Below are 21,801 nucleotides of genomic sequence, written 5' to 3'. Positions count from 1 at the left end.
GAGAACATATTTTGAATCTGGGAATAAGGCCACCAACTTCACGCAAGACAGTTAAGACAAACGGAGAACAATAAAATAACCTCTGCATCACAGTTGGCAGAAACATACTTGCTAAGCAACAGGAAATTAATATAATCTTTAGACATTATTACCAGAATGCACATAAAAAAGGGAAAACTCTCCAAATATATTTGACCACTGTGAAAAAGAGAAGAGAAGTGAAGGGGAGAGAGAGAATCAATTAAACTCTTTCACTCAAAAGAATGAAAATGCAACTACTCTAAGTCACCAAGAGGCAGAATTGGTTTTAAAAAGTGTAAAAAAAAAAAAAAAAGAAGAAGAAGATGACTTGAAAGTTGAACCATCCAGACTACAGTAACTTTATTGGTAACAGCAGTGGTAATAGTGGCAGCGTTATTAATGGCTAGGGCTGTGCCCTGCACTGTGCTGTTTGACACTCTCACAGCCGTGCCTCCTGCAGAGGTACCATCATCATCCCCAGCTCACACCGGAGGCAACTGAGACGGCAGAGTTTTGGTCACTTCATACTAACTGCTGTTAGAACAATACCTCCCTGCAGAAAATCCCTTCGATAAAAAATTTAATGTCAACAATCTATTTGTATTAGTAAATAGGTAGTTCAAACATCTCTAGAGGGGAAATTAAGCTTCAAATTAGGTAGACTTTATTAACCCAAGAAGCAAGACTACTGAATACAGCCTAAGCAAAAGAGAATATTAAAGAAACAAAAGAGTCACTTATTCACCTCTACAAGCATAGGGTAACAGTAAAAGTTCCTGACAACCTCACAAACCTAATGTTACAACTGTCCTGTATAACCTCTGCCATTTTCAGTTTCTAACCTTCAACTCCTCAGTCCCAGGTAAGGAAACACTAATCTCATTAGTACCAAACTCCAAGCAGCAACAAAACTGCCCAAGCATTTCCTTTCTGCAATTCATCTTTGATTTACTTGGGGCAGCAAAGAGGTGCCCCACCTCTGGGAACATCAATTTAGAGATCTATGTTCTAACCCAGAAGAGGCTTCAAAAGCAACTGTCCCCACTGGTCCGACTGCCCCTACCAACACACATCTTCCTCACTTCCTGCCAGTGCCTGAAACTTTACCATCAAGCTCCTCAAGAATTTTATCTTTAACAACAACCAAAAGCTGCACATATTCCCCAGATAAAGCAACAATATGTGTATTTGACTTTTTCAACTAACACTTTCACTAAGAAATTATGACAGGTAAAAAGGAGTTTTGTCAGTTTTCCTTATTGCAGAAAAAGCTTAAGAATTTTTAAAAATTCCTTCTGTCACATGAATTTGTCTTTGGGTGTCCTAGTTCAAGCTGGTAGCAAGCACCAGTAGTCTAAGGAAATAAACCCACATAGCAAGTTAACATTACTTAAAAAAACAAAAACAGAAAGAGGTCATTATGGTTCATTTGACACCTTATTAGTGGCTACAATTTTATATTATGTACACAGCATAGTAAGACTTATTTTCTGCTGGTAAAGTTATTGCTGGCTTCTATAATGTAACTGAGCAAGCTTCTGTGATAAAGCCTCCAGATCACTAAAAGTTTGGGGAGACTGTTAACCTTGGTCTACATTTCACCATAGGCTGGGCCAGCCTCTTGCTTTAACCAAAGTTGGCAGTTTAACTCCACTGGGTAGCAGCAAACTCTACAGGGTCTGCCACACCAATTTGGTAGGTGCACCACAGAGACCAGGAAAAGCCTGTATGAACAAAACTGAAAAATTCATGTACCACCCATGGCAGGAAACAAGGAAAATCTATTGTACATAAACAAAGTAATTAATTAATGTTGTTTAAGCCAGCCACTTCACCTATAACCTACTATAGATATTTTTGCAAATTCTTGAAGTTCAAATGGCCCTGGACTATAGCATGAGGTACTATCAGCACCATTATTTCAATAAAAATTTCCCCCAAACCCATTATATTTCTCTGGCCCCCTGAAATATTTCAAAATTATTATGTAATTAATATAAAAGCTGACTCATTTTCATTTTTCTCAGAATTTTTGAGTCAAATTCTAGGTTATTATACGCAGAATCTTCAAAAAAGACTTACAAAATCCAAAATATTTTAAAATGTGATAATTTAAGGGTCAAGAATTTGCATATTGTACAGCTCCACAACTCTTCCACAAAGGAGACAAAATAAAAATTAAAAAAATAGCTTGAAATGATATCTGTTTACTCTGATTTCTGAGTTTCTATTTTTGATTCTGTAACCCTTAACTGGACATTTTCATAATCTAAATGAAACAGCCACAGAAAATTGCTAGCCATCGAATTCACCTGGCACTCCCTGGAAAGCCTATGGGGCAGTTCTACTCCCTCCAATAGGGTCTCTATGGGTCAGAAAGGACTGGGAATGATGAGAGAGGTTATAACCCCACTTGGGAATGAGTTTTCTTTGTTATGTTAATGAGGCAGTATTAGTGTAGGGTGTGTCTTAAATCAATCTCTTTTGAGACTTAAAAGCGTAGATTAAGCATGCAGCAAGAAAGCACAGATGGGGGAAGATAGATGCCATGCTTCATGAGATCTCCAAGGAACCACAAAACAGACAAGGATCTTCCCCCAGAACCAACAGAGAGAGAAAACTTCCCCCGCAACCCCCAGCCAGCGTCCTGAATTCGAACCTCTAACTTCCTAAACTGAGAGAAAATAAATTTTTATTTGTTAAAGCCACTCATTTGTGATATTTCTGTCATAGCAGCATTAGATAACTATGTCAGAATTGTAACTTAAAATACTAATAAACATCACTAGACTACATACATGTCAGGATGCATGTTAATATTTAAATACTAAATTTTAAATACTCAGGGCATGGTGAGCACACTTGGTATAAGCTAAAAAGCTCTAAATTCGTTGTCTTTTCTTAAAAGTAATTTTTAATAGATATCCAGCCTAAATTTGCCCCTAAGCCTCCACGATCACAAATTAATCCATTCTCTTTCAACACTCTTCAGGTAATTCCTATTTGTGAAAAACAGTACCAAGGCCATCAAAACCAAATTATGCTCCCTCACACATACAAGTGCAGCACTTCTTCAACACCTACCAGCAGTTAAACAAAAACATACAAAGACAAAGCCCATATACACACTTCTGAAGTTTTATCCAATACTTCCAACATGACAATAAGTAACCATTCTTATTCTATATCATGTGACCTTCTTAGGCTGAAGAAAGTACAAACTAGATCCAAGTCCAGCTGTGCTGAACTTAACAGGGCCTTAAAGAATGTCAGACACTCTCCTTCCTCCACCCACATTAAATATACACCCCCTAAAACTGTTGATTCACCGGATTCTGAGCTGCCAAATAAAGTAGACTAGCTTAGTGTTTGACATTTCCTTTTGGCAGTCATTAGTCCTTAATGTGTCACTGTCTACAGGCTAAATGGAAATGTTTTATTCGTTTCTACTTTAGCAGTTCATTTTCTTGGGCCTGAGGAAATGTATCAAAGGCTAAATTCACCCCAGAAGAAAGCTGCCAATTTAAGATTTTATAATATGAAAATAATATGATCAAAACACCTCTCTCCACAGCCCCCTATCACTAGACTGTCTGCATCAGTCATGCCTTCTTATGCAGTAGCTTTCTACCCAGGAACAAATTAAAGGGAAAAAAGCAAACATTCCCAAGACCTCTAACAATATCAGTGAGCCACCCACTAAAAGAAGACTGCCTTTAGCCAATTTTACCTGTAAAATGGTTCTTCAATGGTTCTTCATTCCCACCACGCCAAGAAGTTTTCCATTCCCTGAACACTAATTCCTGAATCTCATTCTATTATTGCTTCTTCTTTCACCTACTTCCCAATGCCAGCCCTTTCTTTCTTTCTGTCCTCGTATATCCTATTTAATATAAACAGTTCTATACTTGTTCCAGTACTTTATAATTATAAAAAAAACCGTTTATGCTTTTTGCTAAACCTCCATCTTACTATATCATCTCCTCTAAGCCAGATCTCCTAATTCTTATTTTCACCCCCAAAAAGAACATCAAAAAGGGAAAAAAGACAAAGACAATAGTAGACTGGATGTTTATAATCAAACAAGGCTCTCTCTGGCTAGGAGCCATGTCTTTTAATAATGAACAGCAAAAGCAAGGAATCTGAAACCACGATGGCCAACAAAATAGTGTTTAAGCAAAATGTGTTGAGGCAAATTCTCAATTAATAGAAAACCTGTAGAAGGCAAGACCTCACGTACCCAAAAAAAAAAAAACTCATTACTACTATTTCTATTAAATTCTATTCAACCAAAGGCTAGTGAACAACAGTGTAAACATCACTACTAAATTATGTAATAGTCGAGTAGATTTTTAAAAAGTTTCTTACTACATGTGACATAGCCTTAAAAATATGACCAGGGAAGAGCCGGGACTCCAGTAATGCTTACGGAACTAGACTATGGACTGCCTAGATGATTAAGCAACGATCATTTCTGACCTTTAAAAAAAAAAGTAGTTACTAAGAATTCATCCAAGAAAAATCTGCATCATTCAATGACTATAGTAGTTATGCTTCTTTTTGGGTACAGGGAACTCAAATTGAATCTAGTGACAGAGGATTTGCTCCAAGGACAAATATGCAGAAGAACCAGAGCACAGCTGGGAGCCCAGAAAGCCCAAATCCTTCCTCTTAGCTGACTCCAATCTCAAATACCCAACCCACTCTCATCCTCTATACTGCTATCTAACTCATAGCTGCCGCTCACCCACAAATTGACTTTGCAGACCCCTCATGACCCTTACTCTACTTAATGGCATCATTTCCGGCTTCAGTTCTCATTAGTAACTGCCTGTTTGCCCATTATTTTCCTGTACAAATTCCCAAGAGAATCTAATTGGCCTAAGAGACATCATAACCAGGAGCCTGCCTGTGAACCAGGCAGTGAGAAGGGGGCTGGGCGGGATAAAAACAAAGCCTTCTAGGGGTTGCAAGACAGACAAATGTCCACAAAATGGCTATATACATGACAAGCACTGTGTCCTGAAACTTCTAATATGCTGACACCTCCTCAGACAACCATAATGGTGGTTAAGAGACACCATTTTTTAAACTTTTTATTATGGAATTTTCTAAACATACCCAAAAGAAGAGAACAGTCAACGAACTCACTCGTGTAACCATCACCAAGCTTTACCAACCATCAACTTTCTGTTGTTCGTTTCATTTATCACCCTTTTGTTAGATTTGTTTTGAAATACTCCAGCAAAAAACTAACACATCATGTCATTTCATTTCATAAGGAATTCTCTTTTATGTACCATTCCCATAAACCTAGTTCATACTGGCTATACTTAAATCTTAAGGGTTAAGAGAACTGCCACCTGGCCAAATCAAAAACATATAGCTATTGACATTCTTATAAACCTAAAATTAATATAATCTGTCTCAGAGCGATTTTAAGAAAATGGCTAATTTTGCACTGGTTCTAGGAAAACCTAGTCAAAAAGGATAGTCTGATTCTAGCCTTTATGGTTTGCCAAAATGAAATAGCTGTAGACAGCAAATAAGATCCAGCCACTGGAGTCAAATTATCTAAGTCTTTGGAATTTTAATTTTATAATTTTATTTTTTCTGAATGTTATAAAATCTAATGCTGCTTTAAAAAAGAAGCTTTGAGCCTCTTTCTTAATAATCTAAAAAAATTTTAATAATCTAAAAAAAAAAATTTTTTTTTTTTAACTGAGAAGCGAAGGCATGGAACCCTTTAACAAAACAAAAATCTCTAATTACAGGTATATATTTAAAAAAAAGTTTTTTTTATATATATTTTTTTATGAATAACTTTAAAAAATTTCCCTTGTATAAATGGCTTTATTTTTTCCACCAATAATACAGAATCTTAAAAGAAACATAAACATAAGCAATTAAATATGTTATGCTTCTCAGCAACAAGTGTATTCATTAGTATGACCTTTTAAGATTCTTCTAAGTATCACTGATCAAATATTTATGATTTTTCTTACAAAATACTTCAGGTCATTTTACATCAGGGCCTAATAAGCAATTTTCATACAGACACAAGAACAAAGGCAAGCCAAAGCATAAATCTTTTCATTCTTAGAAGATGAGTTTTATATTATAACTCTCCCTTCAAAGCAGGTAAGAAGGAATTCAGGACAGGTAAGGTTTTAAAGGACAATTAGCAAGGAAGTCCTGAAATAAGATGCCTCACTGCATTCTATTTGGTAGACTATTACAAGATACAAATTATAAAACCAAAAGTTAGAATATCTGCAACTAGAATAAAATCAGAACAGGAAGCCAATCATTTCAACACATCTGAAAATAATACTTGTAAGACAATTTACTGACCAGATGTTATTTTAGCATAAAGCAATTCAAAGGAACTATCTTCCTGATATTATGCTTCCAAATTGTGCCAAATCATGAAAAGACTTTAACTGCCATTTTCAAAGACTCTGACCAAACAGATTCAGTTCTCAGCCGTCTTTGGTTCTAAATATCCAATATCCCACTTTAAAATAAATAAGCTATTTAGTGACTGGTAAATACTTACTAAGCAGCCATCAGATGTTAACACAGATTCAACCCAAAATAAACAGAAAGAATAAAGACATCTACTCAGAGAAGAAAAACATCACATTTCACAGGCTCTTGCCCTTCTAATTTTGCATTATGACTAAGAATTATGTCAACCAAAGTGGCAACTTTCAACAGAGCAGGCCTGAAGTCAGAGAAGAGGAAATTTTCTGGCAGACAGGGCCATATATGTCTCTGGCAAGGATAGTTCAGAAGCTCACAACAGAACCTGATTCTAGAGAAGCATCTGAATGACATACCTAAATGTAACTACGTCTAATGAGCGGTGAAAGGGTTAAGGCAAAAAACAAAATACAGTTGGTTGGAGGTGGGGGGGAAGAGACACATACAAACACAATTTGTTTAATCCTAAACTGCCATATTCACAATGAGTTCTCATAAACAAACTTAAGTCCTGTAAAATAACATTAAAAAAAAAATGCTTTTAAAGATCAATGGACAGAAAATATTAGGGTAAAAAGTTATGATTGATAAGCTTTTGGTTTTACATGTTTGTCTCATATGGGTATTCTAAATAAAATAAACAAGTGGCCTCCCAAAACGCTTAGTTGGCTACATTTAAATAATTACAACATTTTCAACAAATCCACTTTTTATTATCAACATACAACAACTTCGCCAAAAGTAAAACCTAGTCCGTGGGCCAAAAAAGAGTAAATGAGGAAAAGTAACTGTATTATAATTTCCTAATACCAATTTGCATGTATTTAACACTTTCTACTTTTATGTTCACATCAAATATGATATTTCTCCCAGACAGGGGGACGGGGGGAACACCCGTTGTCATCTACAATTAAATGTTTGAACTCCAGGATCATGCAAACTGGGAATGGGGGCTGACATTGTGACTCTTTGCTATAGCAGACAGCAAGGAATGGAGCAGACATGCAAAGCTCAGAAGAACCTGTCACAAGAGACCTGGAGGGCAGCCTTGGTCTCTGCCAATCCAGATCCCTGTCCACTCTGTTCTCTGCTACACTTCATTTTCTGCTCTTTCGTTTCAACGCATTTTGATATTTTTGCAGTAACACCACCTGTCTGCATTAAGCCCCACCCCCACCCGACCCCCATTTTACTTGATCTTGTTCAAGAGGTTCCCTTGTGTCTTTTAACAAGGTCAAGTAGAATGGCAGCTATTACTGACCCCGTTCTACAGTTGATAAAGCAGCCCTGAGGACATTAACTTACTTGACCAAGCTTTAATGAGTCCTATCCTGTGGAAGCATCAGCTTATTGGCCAACGTCCATGATATCACATGTGAAGAGATACCACCAGGAGTAGCACTGGACTAAAAGTTAAAAACTTCAGTTCTACTCCTAACTGTTCTTATCTGCGTATGACCATGGCCGAGTTACTTCACTGGTTTTGAGTTAGGCTCTATTCTGAAAATTAGTTGGTTGGGTTCTGGTTCTGGTTAAGATGCAGTTAAACACATTCCACCCTGTCTATTCCACTGAATGCAACTAAAAACCCTAGACAAAATTCAAGAAGCATCTGAAAACTGAATGGAAAAATACATAATTATAGTTAAAGATGTTTAACATCCCTTTCTCAATAATCATTGGAACAAGTAGGACCCCCCCCAAAAAAAAAAAAACCAGCAAGGATACAGAAGAACTGAATAATGCCATCCACCAACCGAATCTAACTGATGTTTACACAGAATACACATTCTTTTCAAGTACATACAGAACATTCACAAAGGTAGAACTGGGAACTAAAACAAATTTCAACAAACAATTTAAAAGAACTAAAATCATGCAAAGTATTCAACTGAATTAAATGAGAAATCAGTAACAGACTGCAAGAAAATCTCCAAATACTTGGAAATGAAAGAGCATACTTCTAAGTAATCCATGGTTAAAGAAAGAAAAAAAAATTTTTTAATTCTGAACTAAACAAAAAATGAAAATACAACATACCAAAATTTCTGGTAGCCAAAGCAAGGCTTACATGGAAATTTGTAGCATTAAATGCTTATATTATTTAAAAAAAACAAAAGGTCTCAATGCAATAATCTAAGTTTTGACCTTAAAAATTGGAAAAAGAGTAAAATAAATCCAAAGTAACCAGAAGGAAGAAAATATTAAAAAGAACAGGAATCAATGAAAACTAAAAACAATAGAGAAAAATCATTAAAACCGAAGCTGTTTTTTTTTTTAAGATCAATAAAACTGATAAACCTGTAGCCAGAATGACAAAGAAAAAAGAGAAGCTACAAGTTACCAACATCAGGAATGAGACTATCACTTGGATTCCACAGATACTAAAAAAGATAATAAGGAAATGCTGCAAACCACTCTATGTATAAAACTGACTCAAGAAGAAACCTGAATAGTCACGTGTGTATGAAAGAAATTGAATTTGTAATTAAAAGCCTTCCAAAAAATTAGTTGGTAGGACTAGATTAGGGTCAGCAAGCTTCTTCTGTACGTGGCCCGTGTTACGGATTGACTTGTGTCCCCAAAAAATGTATGTCAACTTCGCTAGGCCATGATTCCCAGTACTGTGTGGTTCTCCATTTTGTGATCTGATGTAATTATCCTGTGTGCTGTAAATCCTATAGGGATGACTCTACTGCAATGGGTTTGGATTTTGTTTTTGTTGTAAATCCTAACCTCTATGATGTTAATGAGGTGGGTTTAGAGGCAGTTATGTTAATAAGGCAGGACTCTATCTAGAAGGTTGTGTTTTAAGTCAATCTTGTCTGAGATACAAAAGAGAAAAGCTATGGGAGAGACATGGAAACCTCATGCCACCAAGAAAGAGCCAGGCGAATAGCACCTCCTTTGGGCCAGGGATCCCTGCACTGAGAAGCTCCTCGATCAGGGAAGACTGATGACAAGGACCTTCCCTCAGAGCCGACAGAGAAGGCCTTCCCCTGGAGCTGGCACCTTGAATTTGTAGGCTGTGTGAGGACAAATTTCTATCCACTTGTGGTATTTGTTATAGCAGCACTAGATAACTGAGACAGACAGAGAGCAAATGTTTTAGCTTTGGAGGCCATACTGTCCCTGTCACAACTACACGACTCTGCCGTTACAGTGGAAAAACAGCCACAGATGATACTCAAACAAGTCAGTGTTGGAATAAAACTTTATTTACAAAAATAGGAGGCAGGCCAGATTTGACCCAAGGGCTATAATTTGTAGACCTCCTAGACTGGATGATAACTAATGTCACTTCCAAATTCTAAACTTCATAATTTCATACTTCTGTGGTAAAAAATCTCTTTGATATACATCTCAAGAAAAGTAAAAAGCAAATGCTATCAACAGAGATAACTGACTGTTTTGACCAAGACTTGCTAGAAATCTACATTATTAAAAAAAAAGTCAAATCAGTCTAGAATGAACCATTACCTCAAAAAGATAAATCAAGATTTTAATACATGTAAAAAAAAAAAAATCCTCAAATTTTCTGTATTAGTACTACTTTAAAAATGGTCACAGAATATAAGTCTAAACAAAACCTAAAGATCCAAGACCCAAAAACTATGGCTCTAAGTTTATTTTTAAACTCAGTGTCATTGTGAATATAAGAAACACTGTCAAAAACAAGGGGGAAAAATAGAAAATTTACAGTGCCCATCACTGTACCCCCTAAAAATAATTACTAACATTCTGATGTATTTAGGGGTTATTGCCTTTTAATCTAGAAATATTTTTTAGATATGAAATCTTTTCAAGCCTGTCAGACATCTAAAGAGCATAAAGTGATACCAAGGGCAGTCTAACGGCAATCTCCTGGAGGCTAAAACCCTATCCGTCTGCAGCCTGACACTGGGCAGGCTTCCATGTCTGTTCCATCATCCTGATTTCAAGGGACCACTGTACTATTGCTCCATCAGGCCAGCATCGCTTCATCTAATACATAAACATACATCTTTCTGGATATAAAAGGTTAAGAACTTGCCTGTTAAATATTGCAATTCATAATGCCAGAGTAGCATACATAGAAAGTACCTCAAGCCTCTCTTAAAAAGCAACACAAAATACAACCGGGGTGAGACGTCTTCCTTAGAACTGAAGTCTTTTAAACCTCTCATCGTACACCATAGGAAAATCACACATTCATTTTTGACAAAGAAGGTTTCCAAATTAAACAAATGCAGCTCTGTGTCACTGTGAATATAAAAAGCGAGTCTTACACATGCTCAGATTTTGCATTCAATGCAACATCTATTTATATCCAAATTCTCCCCAATATACTAGGCAGCTCACAGAAAAGCTTACACTAACAAATCAATAAAATCATCTGCAAGCACAGCCACAAAACTATGGACTAAGAAGTACAGGTGAGATTCTACTGCAGGAAATCCAAGGGTTCAAACAAAGACGGAAATCCTAGGGTATTGTACAACAAAATTCATCCCCGATAGATGCACATCACAGGGCCAGTGTAAATATCCATGACACTGGAGTACCACCAAAGAATCTAGCATGGGAGGATACTGTAAAAAGCTTTCTTATACTGCATGGGCTTATTTTATGTAATCTGGGTTATTTAATTTCAGAACAGATATTTATAAAGTTTTACAACAGAAAACTCCACTGCAAGTAAAGATGATGATGTAACACCCTATTTGTTGATTTGGGAAGATGACCAATGGTAGAAGTAAGTGTTAAAAGCTCAGGCTTTCAGATCAGACAGATAGATCTGGATTCAAATCCCAGCTGTACATGTATGTATTTTTTAGCAACAGTCCAGTAGGGTTATTATGGAGGTAAAAGAAGCAATAAATGGCATGTGGCAAACAGTATTATATAGTAGATAATCCTTAATTTCACTGCCAAACAAAAAAGAAAAGATAAACATATTCTGAATTAAGGCTGGAATGCTACATAACAAAAATGAGAAGTGGGATTACAGGTGGTATGTAATGAATGCAGAACTTTCATAATCAGGGGAAAAAATTTTTTTTAAGTTATTTTCATTATAAAGACCAGAAAACGTGGCCACAAAATAATGCAGTAGAGCAAGCTCCGTGAAGACGGAGTCCTTCAAAGGCTGGGAGGCTCTGGCTGTGTTGAAGTGATTCCAGGAAGGCATTTGTAAAACTGAGAAGGGATTAGCAACCAAATTGAGTGCTTCCCTTTGCTACAATAACAATTTATCTTTTCAAATGATCTTTGAAAGTGAGCATTAACTGCACACTATTCATACATTCCACATCAAACTATTACCCAAATCTAATTAAAATTTTATACCTGATACATTAACATAATCAACTCCTCAAATGCATGTCCACTCCAACACAAAAAATGTGCAGTGCTGTCACTCCTCTTTGGAGACCCTACCAATCACTACATACAATGTTTTTGAATAAGAACAAAATAAAATTTACTTTAAGCAATATCATTCTCACCAGGTCCTAAAACACCAATTTTCTTCTGCCTAAAGCTACAGTTTGAAACCTTAAATTAAAAAACAGGAAGCTATAATGGGTTACCATGCATGGATTACTGTACCAGTTAGACAGACATCCAATGACTAGGTTGATGCTAAATGCTTATCTACTCACCTTAGCCAGCCAGTTATCCAGTAGTTAGAGCTATCCAACAGAAATATAACGCAAGCCAGAAACACAAACCACAACTACATTTTAAGTTTTCTAGTAGCCATTTTAAAAAAGTAAAAAGAAACAAGTAAAATTAATTTGAATAATATTTTATTTAACCCAATATAGCCAAAATATTATTAATGAGATGTTTTACATTCTTTTTTTGTGTACTGAGTCTTCAAAATACAGTGTGAATTTTACACTCATAGCACATCTCAGTTCAGAAGTCACATTTCAAGTGCTCAACAGCCACATGTGGTTAGTGGCACAGACCTAGAGCTTGTTCTCATCAATTACAAGCCCTAACTCTGGTCACTCAACAAGTGATCATGAATTGCTGAGCAAGATTACTCAGGCCAAAACCAAATGCCATTCACTTCAAAGATTGAAAGTCATCTATGTTTTCAGATTTGTATTTTCTGGGGGGTGGAGGGTGTTTGTTTTTTAAGGAGATAAGGGATTGAGGTGGAGTGTGGTAATCTAGACAAATAAACTTGATCCCAATAAATTCTACCACTGTAACAACTTTAGGCAAGTGCTTTAACAAAGAGAGAAAGGAACACATAAAAGGGTCTGCATATTCCTCAGCAGAATGGAAAGTATGAAATAAGGAATTCAGCTGCATAAAGCATTATAACACACAACTGGGCTCCAAAGTCAGCTACATTACTTAAGAAACAAATTTTAATCCATTAACTTAATAGTTTGTTTTAACCCCTTCACCTATGTCTGAATCCTAGTTACATGAATATTTTAGGCTTATACACAGACAGCATTAAGATGGTTAACTATATTTTAAAAATGAACAACAAAAACACTGCATAGAAAATAGAAGAGGAAAAAATGGAAATATATATCCCCAAATGTTAACAGTGATATATGGCAATAAATAGAATACCAAACATAAATAAAAATGCATAAACAGCAGAAGATGAAGTAGATCAATGGGACCTCCTAAAAATTAAACACTTATGTTAATCAAAAGACTTCTCCAAAAAAACAAAAAGAGAACCTACTGACTGGGGAAAAAAGTTTTTGGCTGTGACATATTTAACAAAGCTCTACACCCTAAAATTCTTAAAAAATTTCAATACCTCAACAACCAAAAGACAAACAGTCCAATTAAAATGGGCAAAGGATATGACCAGACACTTCACCAAATAAGACACTCAGATGGCTAATAAATACATGAAGAAATGCTCACAATCAATAGCCATTGAAGAGATGAAAATCAAAACTACAATGAAATACCATTTCACCCCATCATTACTGGCACTAATCAAAAAAAAAAAAAAAACCCCAGAAAAATGGCAAATGTTGCTGTTGCAGAGGTTGTGGAGAGGCTGGAACTCTTTTACACTTCTGGTGGGAATGTAAACAGTACAACCACTTTGGAAAACAATACGGAGCTCCTTAAAAAGAAAACAGAAATACCATATGCACAGCAATCCCATTCCTAGTTATATACCATAAAGAAATAAGAGCCATGACATGAACTGACATATGTACACCCATGTTCACTGCAGCATTATTCACAATAACAAAAAGATGGAAACCTAAGTGCTCATCAACAGATGAATGGATTAAAAGCAAACTGTGGTACATACACACAATGGAATACCACATAACAATAAAGAAAAACAACAAATTCGCAAAACATCTCACAACTTGGATGAATTTGGAGGATATTATACTGAATGAAATAAGTCAATCAAAAAGGATAAATATCGTATGAGACCACTATTATAAACAAGAAAAGGTTTATACATGGGAGGGGAAAAAAAAACTTTCTTGATGGTTACCAGAGATTAGGGGCGCGGGGAGATTACCAAATAGATAGAAGACATGTGTTAATATTGGTGAAAGAAAAGCCTATACACAATATGGGGGCAGTCAGCAAAACATGACCAAGACATGAGAGAACACTGAGAGGAACACAAGAATAAAAGACAACAATGGTAAATACTATATCCTACAACCACAGTATCAACAAACACTAAATTATATGAATGGATACGTGAGAAGATATATACACCAAGAGGTGTGGGAGGGTATAAGGGAACACTCTCAACCTGCAGATACAGGTTTGGTGGTGGATATTTCTACATATATAACTGTAGGTATTGCCTATACATTAATATAGACAATTGAGCACACAAGGACCACAGTCAGGGCAACTTCTTAGTCATAATCAAACACCTCACGAGAAAACGAAATTCCCAGGCTCGAAAACGAAGAACCATAGATCTGGGGGACATCTATGTCAATTGGCACAACATAGTTCATAAAGACAAAGTTCTATATCCTACTTTGGTGAGTAGCGTCCGGGGTCTTCAAACCTTGAGAGCAGCCATCTAAGATACAACTATTGGTCTCTTATGTCTGGAGCAAAGAGAATTAAAAAAAAAAAAAATCAAAGATCCAAGGGAGTAATTAGCCCAAAGGGTTAACGGACAACATAAACAATACAGCCTACATGACCAAAAGAACTAGATGTACTGGCTACCACAACCACTCACTCTGACTGGGATCACAACAGAGGGCACTGGACAGAGCCGGAGAAAAACTGCGTAACAAAAAATCAAATTCTCACAAAAGACCAGACTTACTGGTCTGACAGACTAAAGGAACCCCAAGACTACGGCCCTAAGATACCCTTCAGAACTGAAATTAAAGCCATTCCCAGAGACCACCTTTTAGCCAAACCATAGACAGTCCCATAAGATAAATAATAACACCCAAAAGGAACATGCTCCTTAGAACAATCAATTATATTAGATCAAAAAGGCAACATTTAAAGACCAGAGCTACTGGTCTGACAGAGACTAGAGGAAACTCTGAGGATATGGCCCCCCGACACCCTGCTAACTCAGAACTGAAGCTAGTCTCAAAGCCCACTTTTCAGCCAAAGATAAGACAGGCCTATAAAACATATGGTAACACACATGAAGAATATGATTCTTAGTTCAATGAAGTATATGAGACCAAATGGGCAACTCCTGCCCAAAGGCAAAACAAGAAGGCAGGAAGGGACAGAAAAACTGGATGAATGGGCACCGGGAACCTGGAGTGGAAAGGGGAAGACTGCTGATACATTGCGGGGATTGCAACCAATGTCACAAAACAATGTGTATGAATTTTTGAATGAGAAACTAATTTACGCTATAAACTTTCACATACAATAAAATTAAAAGCAAATGGGGGGGGGCAACATTTGCCCAAAAGCAAAGATGAAAAAGCAGGAAGGCGAAGAAAATCAGGATGAAAAGAAAACGGGCAACAGAAATGGGGAGAGTGCTGACATATTGTGAGGAATGAAACTAACGTCATGGAACACTTTATGTACAAACTATCAAATGGGAAACTAATTTGCTCTGTAAAATTTTCATCTGAGGCACAATAAAAAACGTAAAATAAAATAAAAAATAGTAGCAGTAGTTCATCTAATGCAGGTGTATGACTTGATTATAAAACATAAACAAGGGGAGAGAGTGCTGACATATTCAGGGTTTGCAACCAATGTCACGAAACAAGCTGTGTATTATTTGTTATAATGGGAAGCTAATAAGCTCTATAAACTTTCACCTAAACAACAAAAAATTCAAAATATAATAAAACAAAAATTGCAATAACTTTTTTCAAATTAGATGACATTTTAATTTCAATCCATTCACTTCTAAACATTTTAAGATAAGACACCCATCCAAGCTCTTTTCCTTTCTCTAGAACCTTCACAGGCAGAGCAACCTTGGGCTGATATAGCAGGAACAAATTAAACTTAACCACATTTCATTTCAAGGAAATCTGGAAGTCATTTGTGAAACTACCAGGATCCACTGAATAGTCGCAATACTCTACTGTCATGCCTCTGAGGCGCTTCCATAATGTTAAGTAAGTAAGGGTCAAATGCATTACTTTTACATCAATATCTCTTAAAGCATCATACAGAAAGCTAGCTATTGAGCCAAGACTAACTCTTCAGACCACAGTATAAGCAGGAACATTAAGACTGCTGGTCTCTTGACCCTTCGAGCCTTTAAAATGAAATTTGGCCCTCACCTGATGAATTAAATTTAACTCCGCTCTAAGATATTACTTTCTCTATTCCTTATTTCATAGTATTTGGTTTAATTTTTTCTACAAATTACATCTGTATATTGAAAGACCTTCAGGAAGTAAACATAAACTGTTTGCAGCTTCTCCCCCCTGTTCCCTCTAGAACATAATGCCCATAAGGGCAAGGATCTTTGTTTTTAATCACTAATGTATCCCTAGTGCTCACCACCCGTGTGTCAGTTTGTCGTACTATAGTGGCTTGAGTGTTGCTATGATGATGGAAGCTATGCCACTGGTATTTCAAATACCAGCAGGGTCACCCATGGTGGGCAAGTTTCAGCTGAACTTCTAGTCTATGATAGACTACGCCATCAGGTGGGATCTACCACTAAATAAGGAAATCACGTTTGGTGATGTAGAGGGCCAAAGAAGGTGTAGGAGATCCTCGGGGAGGGGGACTGGCACAATAGCATCAACGATGGTCTCGAACATGCTGGCAATTATGGGGATGATGCAGGACCAAAGGTAAGGTTCTGTTCTTTTGTACATAAGGTCAATATGCATTGGAGTCAAATTGATGGCAGCTAACAACATCAATAATCTCTAGTGCCATGAATATCCAAAATAATTAATTTTGTTCATTCTCCCAATTCAGCCAGCATTCATTAAGCAAGCATTTACTGAACACCTGTTCTAGACCCTCAAAGAATATTTTAAATAGTTCCCATCTCCAAAAGCTTAACACCTGGTTGCAGAAAAGACATGGATAAAGGAAATAAAGCAACAATTGAAGGAAATACACAATTAAGTGCAAAACTTCGAGCACCAAAGAAATAATCCAGGATAGTACAGTTTAAAATAGCCTTCAGCAAAGAGATGAAAAAAAATGTGAGCCTTGAAGGCAGAGCAAAAAACCCATTTCTGTCGAGACAATTCCAACCCACAGTGACCCTGTACAACAGCGTAGAACTGCCCCGTGGGGTTTCTAAGGCTGTAATTTTTATGGAAACAGACTGCCACATCTTTCTCCCACAGAGGAGCTCGTGGGTTCAAAAAACCAACATTTTGATTAGCAGCTGAGCGATTAACCACTGTGCTACCAGGGCTCCTGAAGGAAGAGCAGGTTAGGTTTAAACAGGCGGGAAGGAAATTTCAAGAACAGAATGAACAATGTCTTACCAAGGGCATAAGCTCCACCTAACCTGAGTAAGCAGAACACATTGGAAAATGCAGACAGTAAAAGAGAGCCTGGACTAAGGCAATGGCAGTGAAAACAGAACAGGTTCTCAACCTTAGTTACATATTGGGATCACCTGGGGAGCTTTAAAATATACTGACACCTGGATCCCAGCCCAAGTATTTCTCCTTCATTGGTCTGAATCAATACACATCCAAAGTTAAGAATCACTGTCTAAAGGGAAAAACCAAAGGTACTTAATAACCGGCAACATAAGATGAAGAGATAAGACTCAGAAATTATGACAAGATTTTAAGATTGTGTATCTATAAAAACAGTGGCATTACAAGAGAATCCAGGAAACAAAAAGTGAACATACACAAGCACTTCTGGACTTTACCACTCTGTCTACATAATGTTCCACATGGTAAACCAGTTTTTATACATCTGGGTTATCTCAATTCTCCACATACTGCCACAACTACTTGTCTAACACATCATTCATCTTAAAACTTAAAATGAACCGTTTTTTAAAAATTAAGATAGAACTCAATCAAAAGAACATAAATAAATCTGCCATAAAGTCTTCTCAGGTTTCCCAGTTAGAAATAATTTCATTCTCCTTGTAATTCCCATGGCATTTCAGCTTCACTTATTAATGGCATCCCCATTAAATGTCCTGTACAGACCTAACTATTCCAGAAGGGAGGGATCAGTACTCCATTCCTCTTATACAGTGCCAAGCACACTGCTTTACATATGGCACACACTCAATATGAACTGAATGACAGGCAGACATTGCTGGTTAAAGTCGGATTGTCACAAGAGGTTCTAAGTGTTTTTGACTACTTCATAAATAACCAAAAATCTGTTCCCAGTTGCTTCTGCTTCCTACAGACCCTTTTATCGTTCTAAGCTTTCTTCAAGCGTTGCTCCATTTTCCTCCCCCTTTATCTTCACTTCATCACTTTTTGACAGGACCTAGCTAGCTCACTGTTAAAATAAAATGAAGCTAAAGATTTTTATCATAAAGAGAAACATACCCATCTCTAAATTACATTTCTGATTCTCACCTATTATAAACCTTAAATTTCAGCCAAAAATCAAGCATTGGTCTAGTTTTTACTTACAAAATAAAATGAATGTAAGCATGCTCTTATGGTCTCCACGCCTTCAGTATAAATGAGTGCTTCCCACCTTTTCTTACATCATGGCATGAACAAAAAGCACTATCTGTATGACATTCTTGGGAGTAATCAAAACAGAAAGTACTACTTGTATGACACTCTTGAGAGTAACCAGAAGGTAACTCATGACCAGGAATGGCTAGCCCAGGAGGTCTGACCAACCCAAGGGCTCAAGGGATACCTTGTACATCAGTTAGGAAACTCTAATATGCAACAATCAGGACAGATTTACCACATACTCTTCCCCATCTCATAACTACTTCAAACATTATGTACCACTCCAGCACTACATATGATTAAAAAACCAAACCCTTTGCCAGTGAGTCAATTCTGACTCATTGCAACCCTACAGGACAGCACAGAACTGCCCCATAGGGTTTCCAAGGCTATAATCTTTACGGAAGTAGATTGCCATGCCTTTCTTCCAAAGAGCAGCTGGTGAGTTTGAACCACCAAAGTTTTTCAATTAGCAGCCCAACACCTAACCACCGCACCACCAGGGCTCCTCTTACACCATGGGGCCTCTATTTTCTTATTTAAGATTTTAACATTGTGAGCCATTCTTCAACTTTGCCGTTTTTTATTATCTTCTGATTTTCAAGCTTCGATATGGATTTTTAAATGTGTCCCACATTTTAACTGTGCCTTATCAACTACTTTTTCCATTTGATTTAACTAAGACTCTAATCTCATTTTTCTGAGATAGACTGCCTATGATCAAAACATGGCAACTGTCTGAAAAATTCAATATACTTCACTAATTTTGCAATATCGTAGAAACAAGATAAACACAGGAAGGGATTCATCTTCACCCTAGGAATTCCTTCATAACTCACCATTATACGTTCACTTATATAGGCATATAAGTGAACAAATAAGATATATGGCAAATGAACAAATGAGAAAGGATCAAGATCTTTTTTCTGAAAAGGGTTATATATGCCAAAAATACCAGTGACGATGACTAATTCATGTTGCCCCTCTCCCCCGAAAATGATTTTATACAACTGTAATTTAATTTATTCCTTCTTTGCCACAGTAAAATATTGACTACAAGGTCTATAAAACCATATTGCCATCTAGTCGATTTAGACACATAGCAATCCTATAGGACAGAGTAGAACTGCCCCAAAGGGCTTCCGAGGCTGAAATCTTTATGAAAGCAGACTGTTCCATCTTTCTCTCACAGAAGAGCTGGTGGGTTTGAACCACTGACTTTTCAGTTAACAGCTGAGCACTTAACCACTGTACCACCAGGGCTCCCTACAAGGTCTATAAAACCCATTGCCGTTGAGTCGATCCCAAGTCATATCGACCCTATACAACACAGCAGGACTGCCCCATGGTTTCCAAGAAGTGGCTGGTGGATTTGAACTGCCGACCTTTTGGTTTGCGGCCAAACTCTTAACCACTGTGTCACCAGGGCTCCACAAGGTCTATAAAAAATAGTGACCCTAAATTAGCATTAAATAATTAGAATTGAAGAGGGAAGGAAAAAGTAAGACATTAACAATAGAGAAAAATCAACAAAGTATTTTCTAAAACAAAAAGTCAAGTGTCAAATACAAGTCTAAAAACTAAAAAAAAAAAAAAAAAAAAACTATGCAGTTTGCCTAATACAACTCTACTTGGCAATTGCCTACTCTTATTTTGTGTGGTTGATAAAAATATTTCATAAACTATAAATATTAAAGAGATGGATCTTCAGTATTCTCTGTCCAAAATTAGATGTCCACCTAAATGTGATAATGGAATTTTAGTTGTATAGGTCTTTATCTTTAGCAGATGCATGCTGAAATATTTAGAGGCGAAGTGTCACAGTATCTGCAACTTACTTTTAAAAGTTTCAGAGGAAAAAAAGGGGAAATGTATGTGTATATGTATATATACACATACGATTACACACACATACATGCACATGTATCTAACTGGTAAATCTAGATAAAGGGTATAAGAGATGTACACTGTACGATTTTTATAAGTTTAAAATTTTTCAAAATAAAACTTTGGGGAGGAAATAGTCACCCAGGAGGCCATTTACCATTCCTTAAAGAATCTGCCCACCCAAAAGAGTCAAGGAAATTTTTTACATTTATAGTTAAAACATCTCAGATCCAACATGTTATGGAAAACTCCTCAGACATAAATACTTGACTTCAAAGAAAAATTCTAACACTCACGTTGCCCATGTACTCAGACAGCAGGTCCTGCAGGGCCTGGCGGACTGCGTTGCACTCTGCCACAATTCGTTCACGCCGGTCATCACGTGTGCAGGATGAGTCTGCCATTAGGGCAGCTCCACTAATGATGCTTTCCAGGCGTTCCTCAAGGGAAGGCCTAAAGCGCTCCTCGCTGAAGCTCAAGGGGTCCACGATGATTTGTTTCTGCAGAGGAAGCATTACTGAAGTTAGTGCTAATCGCTGTTCCCTCCATTATTCAATAAAGTGAGTCAAGTGTTGGTATCAAGATTTAACACAAAAATCTCAATGCATGAAAGAAAGTCATACATTTTGGAAGATGAGGTGCCATCCCATATAAGTTGGCCTCTGATAGATCACTTCCCAAAGAAGGTACTGAAAGCAATACTACCCAGTACAACAGGCCTAGGTAAGGCATGATACCAAAGATGTAAATACAAATATGCTGACATAAAAATCATGTTCGAACTGCTTAATGTGAATACCTACAGGTCAGCCTATACAGTATTAGTAAGTCATCAAATAAGAATTACAAGAAAAACCAGTTATCTTTTTCTTTTGATGTGTACAGTATACATGCTATATTACATTAGTAAAACTGTTTCACGCGGAAAAAAGTAAGAACAAAACTGGCCTCTGACCTCAAAGTTTCAGAAAGGGATGCATTCATAATGAAATTCAATTCTCACCTCACACATCTAATGAAATTTTATAAACAAACAATTTTTGATCTCAAATTCATCCTGATGTGTCTAACAGATTTTCCTTCCTTAAAGACCTACAGATATTCTGTAAAAGATATCCAACCTCCCCAACAAAACCACTCCACTCTGTGAGGCGTATCCGTTCTAAAACAAATAAATTCTTCCTCTGTATTCCCCTTCCTTCCTCTCCCTTCCCTGACTCCATTAAACACAGGTTTACCAGTGACTAGTGAGGTCTGGTCACAGCAAGCTATAGGTATAAGGTCAAACATCAACACCTCTAGGATAGCA

At 36.9% G+C, this 21,801-nt stretch overlaps 1 protein-coding gene across 1 annotated transcript in view; it reads right to left on the bottom strand.

The window, feature by feature from the left end:
- CTNNA1 (catenin alpha 1) overlaps positions 1-21,801 on the bottom strand; it is a 194,467-nt gene that overhangs the window by 96,354 nt on the left and 76,312 nt on the right. The window contains exon 7 of the mRNA XM_049873755.1: positions 20,789-20,992. Coding sequence (XP_049729712.1) covers positions 20,789-20,992 — 204 coding nt within the window. The remainder of the gene's footprint in view (positions 1-20,788; positions 20,993-21,801) is intronic.

The sequence above is a fragment of the Elephas maximus genome, chromosome 2 (genome assembly GCF_024166365.1).
Source record: "Elephas maximus indicus isolate mEleMax1 chromosome 2, mEleMax1 primary haplotype, whole genome shotgun sequence".
NCBI lineage: Eukaryota > Metazoa > Chordata > Mammalia > Proboscidea > Elephantidae > Elephas > Elephas maximus.
Note: the sequence above shows the minus strand (reverse complement) of the source record. Positions and strands in the feature narration are given on the sequence as shown.